The following is an 8,324-nucleotide window of genomic DNA, read 5'->3' as shown; positions in this document are numbered from 1 at the left end:
AGCGATGCCCGCCCAGGCCCATTCCCGAGGGGCGCTCTGAGCGGGAGTCAAGCCCAGTAGAGCGGGCGGCTGGCTGGAGGCGAGCGAGCGCCCTTAGAAAAAGACTCTTCATTTCTCGTTGTCTCTCTCCAGCTTTGCTCTGGGTTTTCTGTTCCTTTTCTCCTCCTCCCCTGCCACTTTCTCGTCTTCTCTCCATTGGTTTCTGTTCCATTTTCTTTTTCAGGCCTTGGGTTTCTCCTTCTCTCTGTCCCCCCCCACCCCCGACTTTTTATTTCCATTTTTCTTCTTTGGCCCCTGCTTTCTTTTTTCCTCCCCCTGGCTGTTTAGTTTCCATCTGATATTCCCCCACAAAGCCCGGTCGGCTGCCAGCACCTCCTTTCTCCCGTTTGCTGGGTGCTTTTACACTCAGACTGGGCGTTAATTACACATTGACTCTGTGTGTGTGTGTTTTAGATTTAAACGCTTGTTGTATTTTCCTGATGGAAACCATCCCCGAGCAGGGGAAGGATCCCCCCTCAGAGCAGCTAGGAACCAGTAAATCCCCTGCCGTAAGCGAGAGCCCTGGAGTAGGGTCTAAACCCTGGTGACTTGAACTCGGAATAGTTTCTTCTTGGAGAAAATAGTTCGTTCTTTTTTTTCTTCTTCTTCTTCCTCTTTCGCTTTCACTTTTTTCTTCTCTCTTTTTTCTCTCTTTCTTCGCTCTCCTCTTTCTTTGTAATTTCCACACTCTCCCCCCCTCTCTGGACTCAGCTTTCGTGCCTCCATGGCACCAGTCCACCGCCCCCCCCCCCCGCCCCATCTCTCCAATGGAGGAGAGCAGGCAGGAACAGGTATTTTGTAACACCACCTTTGGCTCCCCCGACAAAGCAGGAGGGTGGGAAGGGGACAAGACACCTTTGTCTGGCTCCCCGCGGGGCGTGCCGCCCAGGTCAGGACTTGGCCACAGGTGTAAGTGCAGGGAGGCCTGAATTTCTCCCCTAGCAAACTGCGTAATTTGGCTTTCCTGTGCGTTGTGTACAAGGAAAGGATTGGAGCCTAGGGATTGCCGTACCCTGCTGTACTGGGCTGCGGCTAGGTTTGGGATTGGGGGCGGGGGGGGGAGACGGGGAAATGACAGCCGTCGCCCCCCACCTCGGCCCTCCCCCACAATCCCTGCTCTCACTTCCTTGGCAGCCTGCTTGGGAGCTGGAAAGCTGGCAGCAGGGCCTGGGCCTGCCTGCGGGCGTCGGGGATAGAGCCGCGGCGGGTTAGCCAGTGTGCCGGGCCCGCTCTACCTGTCACCGGAGCCCTGCCGGTCGGGCGGGCGCGGGGTAGGGATGCTGCGGTACTACGGCGACAGCGGCCGTGTAAGTGCTGGATGGATAGATGGGGGGGGGGGGGGCATGGGGAGGTTGGGACCGAGCCCCCCACTTTGGATAAAAGAGCTGCTATTTCAGCGAGCGTCGCCTCTGCTCTGCGCCCCCTCGAACGCCTGGATTTACAGCCGGGTGCTGCCTGGGGGCGCAGCCAGAAAAGCCCGAAAATCGGGGCCATTTTTTCTCTCTCCCCCCCATTTGTTTCTTTTAATTTTCTCTCCTCTCTCTCCCCCCCCCCCTTTCGGGTGTATTCTTCTCTCCTCCACTTTCTCAATCTTCCTGTTTCTTTTCTCTTTTCAACCCCCTCCTTTGGCTGTTTCTTTCCCTTCCCTTCCCTCCCCCTTCTTTTCTCCCATTCCTCCTCTCTCATCCCTTTTTCCTCGTCTTTCCCGGGTGCCCCTTCTCCCCTCACCTTCTCCTGCTTTCACGGGCGGCTTTGCCATTCGATGCAGCTGAGCGTGCAGCACAGACAATAAATAGTCCTGCCTCGAAAAGAGGCGACGTCGGGAGAGATCGTCTTTAAAAGAGACTAGCTTGGCATTGGAGGGGACTTTAAAAATATCGGAACTTTGCACACACACACACACCCCCGTCTCCCTCAAAAATAAGATTTGGGGTTTTTTGCTTCATAGGATTTTTAAAAAAAGTAAATCGGACCCTTTAGGGAACTGGTCTGTGTGCTAATATTGGCAAGTCACTTTGCCACCCATGATAGTGTCTTTAAACGCTGGGGTTGGGGGTAAGGAGTTAAGTCAGTCGGCATCTGAATTTTTTTTGTTTGGAAAAAGTAATCGTCCAGCTTGGCAGGGGAGAGGGTCCGATCGGGTGGCCGCAGAAAGCCCTCAGCGGCTGTCGGATTGGGCCCTCGGTTAGGATGCAAAAAATCTTTAACGGGATGGTGTTTTTATGTGCGGTTGGGGATGGGCGGGTTTGAAATTGACGATTCCGCTGCTTAGAAAAAAGTATCCGTGGCTTTAATCCGAACCTTGTGTGTGTGGTGGGGAGGGGGGAGGGCGATTTGGAACGAAATCTTCTTCTGTCCTTTTTTATAAATAGACGGCGAGAGAGAATGCGGGAACGAGAGACACGGAAAGAGAGAACAGCTGTTTTTTCCAAGGCCTTGTGGGACTGCCTTTTTTTTTTTTTTTGGTTGTTGGGGGGGGGGGGGGGGGGGCGGTGAAGAACGGAGTTTTTTATTTATTTAGCAATATTCTGCCAGGCTTCCGCACGCCAAATATCCACCGCCCGAGAAAAAAAAACGAATCGCGGCTGGACTTTGCTTATTCATTAGATATAAACTTGTCGATTTGGCAAATTGTTTTCAGTCTCTTAACTGCACAGTCTCTCTGTGCCACCGGCCCCCCCACTCCAATACAACCCTCCCCAGTTTCTGCTCCACCAATCCCCCCACCCCCCGCCTCCCTTTCGCTTTGATGCAGCCATTGGCTGGTCTGGAAATGTGTCTCCTTGCCAAATACGCGGATCCTTCCTCTCTCTTTCGCTCTTTCTGTTTTTTTCCCCCCTCTTCTGCTGGCGTTGGCACGGGCAAATGGTTGGGGACCGAGCATGAAAGGAGCGAGCGAGAGAGTTTAGGAGGAAAAAGGGAAAAAAGGGGGGGGGAAGGGAGGAAAACAACAACAAAACCCCCCAAAACCAAAACAAAACCCAGCCCAAAAGCCTGAGCACTTTGGGTTTTGCCAGCGGCTGAGCGCAGTCGATTCCAGCACGGCGTCCGTCCCTTTCCCTAGGCCAGCGTTCGCCCTCCGCCCGGGCGGAGGGACCGACGGCTAACTTGGCCTCTTTGCGCCTTTGCCAGCGCCGAAAAGCCCTCTTCCCCCCCACCCCCCCCCGCCTGCCGCTCCTCTCCCTCTCCCTCTCCCTGGTTTTTTCTTCCTTCCTTCCTCTGTTTGTTTGTTTCATTTTTTTTTCTATAGGGGCCGTTCTGTGAATTTCTGATTTATTTATTTTGGACCTGCCGCGGGGGAGGGGGGGTTCCTCCGGTAGATTATTGGGGTGCTAGATCCATCGCGCAACTGTGTCCCACACCTCCATTGTCAGCCTCCTTCCTTCCTGTATTTCTGTCCCTCCTGCCCCCCCATTTTTTAAAATTCTACATTCCCTCCGCCATTGAGAACTCAACCAACCAAGCCCCCCATTCTCCCCTCCCTTCCTCCTCCCTTTAAAATTTCTACCTTCCCTCCTCCTTGTCCCCTCCTCCCCTTCCATCTCACAGCCCCCACCTCCTTTTCCCTCCCCCCCTCATCCCGCAACTCTTGAGTCCAGAATTTCCGAATCGGGTGCTGAGTTCTGCCGGAATGAGATCGAGCAATGGTAATGATTTTGCTTTTTGTCAGATTTTGTTTGAGGGGAAGCAGTTTTAGGAAGAGCAGATCTTCCAAATAACACCCCCCCACACACCTGCTGGCAAAGAGGTTAACCCGAGAATTGAGGTATGGGGGGGGGGGCAGACAAGGATGGGGCCGGAGGCCAATTTTGTCTTTAACCCCAGTCTTGCCAAGGCAAACTTTATCGTGGTTATTAGTGAAAAAGTAGCGAAACCTCGAGTTTCTAGTGCTGATGGTGAATTTTCTTTGGCCTTTGTGAAATTTATTTTGCAGCTGGGGAGGGGAAGGCAGAAGATGGAAAAGATTTAAAAAATGAACACCCACCACTGTCCCAACTGAGGTGGATTCTCTTCCGGGCTGGTCTTGTGTTGTGTGGCGCTGAACTCGGTTCTCCGTGCCGGCTCTGTTCTCGGGATCGGCCATGCGACTGGTCGGGAAGGTTGTGGTTTTTAAAAAAAATTGCATTCCTGTTTTCTCGTTCTAACCTTCCCCCCCCTTTTGTCTCGTTCCCTCTTTTCACCCTCTTCCACCTCCCCCCAGGATGAATTCCACCCTTTCATCGAAGCTCTCCTCCCTCATGTGCGTGCCTTCTCCTACACATGGTTCAACCTGCAAGCTCGGAAGCGAAAGTACTTCAAGAAGCACGAGAAGCGGATGTCCAAGGACGAGGAGCGCGCCGTGAAGGACGAGCTGTTGGGGGAAAAACCGGAGATCAAGCAGAAATGGGCATCGCGGTTACTGGCCAAACTCCGCAAAGACATCCGTCCCGAGTTCCGGGAGGATTTTGTCCTGACCATCACCGGTAAGAAAGCCCCCTGCTGCGTCCTCTCCAACCCGGACCAGAAGGGCAAAATCCGCAGGATTGACTGCCTGAGGCAGGCCGACAAGGTTTGGAGACTGGATCTTGTAATGGTCATCTTATTCAAAGGGATCCCGCTCGAAAGTACTGACGGGGAGCGGTTGTACAAATCGCCACAGTGCTCCAACCCCGGCCTCTGCGTCCAGCCGCACCACATTGGAGTCACAATTAAAGAACTGGATCTCTACTTGGCGTATTTTGTTCACACTCCTGGTAAGTCCAATGGCCCCCCACCCCCTTAACAGCCGTCCCCCATCACTGCTGCTTGTTCTGAGCTTGAATTGTTCAAGGGGTCGAGCTGTTTCTCTCTCTTTTTCTTTTTAAATTCCCTCCTTGAACCTTTGTCTCCGTAATTAACAAATTGGCCTCTGTTGTTTATCGTGCAAATGTACCCTCGGCATCAGCACCCTCAAGAGACTGGGCAATCTGGGGTGGTTGGTAGCTTGCCCTCGTCTTCATACGCACGATCCGTGGTGAAAAGCCCCCTGTTTTGCACGGGGGGGTGCTTGTGCACACGCGCCTGTGAAATGCCCACAACTGTGCAAACGGCAACTTAAGAAAAAAAAAAAAAACGGGAAGAGAAAGGACTCAGGATGTGGGAGGGAAAGCAACGCGATTTCATTCAGAGGGGATTTTTCCTTTCCCTTTCGCTTTGATGGTCACCGAGAACCCGTCTGGATTTTGTTGGTTTCTTTTGTCGGCTGGGTTTTGGGGGTTTGCGCCGATGGCATGTGAACCGCAGAACATACAACTCGGCAGCGCTGGGCACTTTTTCACTGTGTGGCGGTGGAAATAATCCTGCAATTTCAGTGGGCACTGTCCCAGGCAGGAAGCCGGTTCTCTCTCTCTCTCTCTCTCGGAGGGTTAGTTACTCGGTTCTTTTCAAACGCTCTTGTCATTTGTTCCTACCCCAGACACTTGTACGTCTTTCAGATTTTCCCCTCTGTCTCCGTTTTATTATATTATTTTGTTTTGAAAGTGGGTGTTTCTTTGGGGGCGGGATGGTTTGTTTTTCAGTTCCTCCTTTTGCGATTTTTTTTGTTTTGTTTTGTTTTCTTTCCAATTAAAACAGAAGTGCCTGGTTCATTTTTAGCCTTTGCCCAGATATGCCCAATTTGCTGCAGACTTTGAAATCCAAACTGGTTGGTGGAGTGTGCTTCTGTGTTTACATTTTGCTCAACTAACTTGTAATGAAGAGGTCGACCAGAATTTCCTCCTCCTCTTTCTCTTACTTTTCCCCTTCTGTCTTCTATTGGCTTTCTCTCCTATTTCTCTCTCTCTTTCCTTCTGAGACTTTCCCTCTTTCTATTTTTCTTTCTCTTCTGTTTTTCTCTGTCTTTCTTTCTCTGACCTTTCCTCTCTTTCCTCTTGTCTCTCTCTGTCTTTTCCTCCTCTCTTTCCTTGTCTTCTTTCCTTGGGTCTCAGCATCCAAACTTCCCCAGCTCTCTCTCGCTGTCTCGTCTTTAGAGAGCAGAAAGGGACACCGGCAGACCTGAGCAGGATCCGGTCTTTAGCCCTGCTGGTTCTTAGCAAATTTGCAAGCTCCTGTCTCCCGAGTGGTTTGTATTTATATCCCCCGTGATCTGATCTTGCCAGGAGGCCGTTTCCCCCTGGTTTGGGTGCGTGCGCCAGGACAGCGTCTGTGTGCTCGGGGTTGGTAGGACCGCAAGCTTGCTGACACGCCACTCAGGGCATGGAGACGGCAGGCTGCCAGCCGCCCCTGCACACGGCTTGGGTGGGTTTAAAAAAAGAACAAACCCGCAAAATGAAATGAAACAGGGAAAGGTCAGGCTTGTAGATCCGCACACGCAACCGCCCCGCACACGTGTGTGCATGCACACTAATGCTCAACACACGCATGCACGCACAGAGCATTGACATACAAACAGACGCTCACGCGCAGAACCCCAGCGGGCACAGGGAACCAACGCACACAGAACCCAGTGCACACGGAACCCAGCGCACACGGAACCCCAACACACATGCATACAGAACCCAGCGCATATGGAATCCCAATAAACGCGCACACGGAACCTCAAAACACACGCACACGGAACCCAGCACACACGGAACCCAATACACACGGAGCCCAGCGCACATGGAACTCAGCGCACACAGAACCCCAATAAATGCACACACGGAAGCCCAATACACACGCACACGGAACCCAGCGCACACGGAACCCAATACACACGGAACCCAGCGCACACAGGACCCCAATACACACGCACACGGAACCCAGAGCACACAGAACCCCAATACATGCGCACACGGAACCCAGTGCACACAGGATCCCAACACGTGAACATGTGTGCACACATACAGGACCCCAATTCCCCAGACTCATGCATTCCCCCCTCCAGTACTGCCACACACCCTCATCTCCCCAGCACCCACGGCTTCCCCCTCAGTGATGTCTGGGTATTGCCCGCTCAGCCCCGGCACTCCCTTCCCAGCGCCCACGGGTGCAGACCTGGCAAACAAAACCTGCTGAGCGACATGGTGGAGGCTGGGCTCATTTAGCGCCTACCTGCTGTGGGGCACCGGGTGTGTTGGGCGTGGGGGGAGCTGGCAGTGCCAACCCCATGAGCCCTAACCCCGGGGGATCAGGCCTGTGTCCCTCCATCCCTCGTTTCACAGCCCAGGGAGCAGGCTTTGTGTTTGCCCCTCCCCACCCGGCCCGCAGGGGCTGCAAGGCCAGGAGTTGGGCTGACCCGCCTGTGGCGTGTGGGAACTGTGGGGCTGGTCTCTCTGCGGGGGGCAGAAGGGGGTTGGGGGCACTAGTGCCTCTCTTCTACCGCCTGGGGGAGGAGCCCATTAGCCTAGCAGGCCAGGATCTCCGGGATGCGGATTGTCTTGAGTTGCCCCCCTCTGGCCCCCTGCCCACGGGACGCCAGCCCCGGGAACCTGGGGAAGGGATTTCCCCACAGCGAGGCTCAGGTTGAAGCGGGGCCCCGTCCCCTCGGGCTACTGGCCCCCCGGTGCGCTCCCTCCACCCCCTGTGCCTCTGGACTAGGCATTACCCGCCCCCCTGAGGCAAAGCCCCGGCCTCTGTAACACGCACGGGATCTGGCTGCCGGCGCCCCGTGCTGCGCCGCGGGGGACGAGAGCGGATGGTGCCTCGTGCCCGAGCATCTTGGCAGCTGTTAAAATGCCGTCGTGAATGGCGGGGGCTCCCGGTAGAGCGCGTGACGTCCAGCCCCCGCCGGCCTGGTTCACCCGCTGCGCCGACGCTGAGTAGGGACAGCAGCGCCAGCGGGTGCAGCTGGGGGCCTCTGCCCCTGGGGGGGCGCAGCCATCCGGGTGGGACAGGGGCCCCTGAGCGTTTCTGAGGTAAATTGACCCTACACCTTCCCCCCCCACACACCAGGTTTCATGGTCAGTGGCAGAAGACAGGATCTACCCTGTCACAGCCCTCTCTCTCTATCCTCAATCGCCCCACTCTCTGTAGATCCCAATTCACACCCCTCTCTAGCTTCCCCATTCACACCCCCAGCCCCTCCTGAGTTCACACCTCTCCTCTCATTCTAGCTCTGTCTGTCTCTGTTCACACCTGCCTCTCTCTCCAGTCACACTCCCTCTAGGCTCAAATCACACCCCTCTCCAGCCCTGTCCTCCATTCACACCCCTCTTGCTCTGTCTGTCTCTGTTCACACCTGCCTCTCTCTCCATTCACACCCCTCTTTTTAGCTCTGTCCACACCCCCCCCCCCCCCCCCCCCCCCCCCCCCCCCCCCCCCCCCCCCCCCCCCCCCCCCCGCACCGC

At 54.9% G+C, this 8,324-nt stretch overlaps 1 protein-coding gene across 1 annotated transcript; it reads left to right on the top strand.

Moving 5' to 3' along the window:
• Positions 1-1,306: 1,306 nt before the first annotated feature.
• On the top strand, positions 1,307-4,801 carry LOC117870234 (nuclear factor 1 X-type-like). The gene is made up of 2 exons (XM_034757328.1): positions 1,307-1,346; positions 4,241-4,801. The coding sequence occupies exons 1-2, from the start codon at positions 1,317-1,319 to the stop codon at positions 4,799-4,801; spliced, it is 591 nt and encodes a 196-aa protein (XP_034613219.1). The 5' UTR covers positions 1,307-1,316.
• Positions 4,802-8,324: the final 3,523 nt, after the last annotated feature.

The sequence above is a fragment of the Trachemys scripta genome, unplaced genomic scaffold (assembly GCF_013100865.1).
Source record: "Trachemys scripta elegans isolate TJP31775 unplaced genomic scaffold, CAS_Tse_1.0 scaffold_104, whole genome shotgun sequence".
Lineage (NCBI taxonomy): Eukaryota > Metazoa > Chordata > Testudines > Emydidae > Trachemys > Trachemys scripta.
This window is presented reverse-complemented; position numbering and strand designations above follow the sequence as displayed.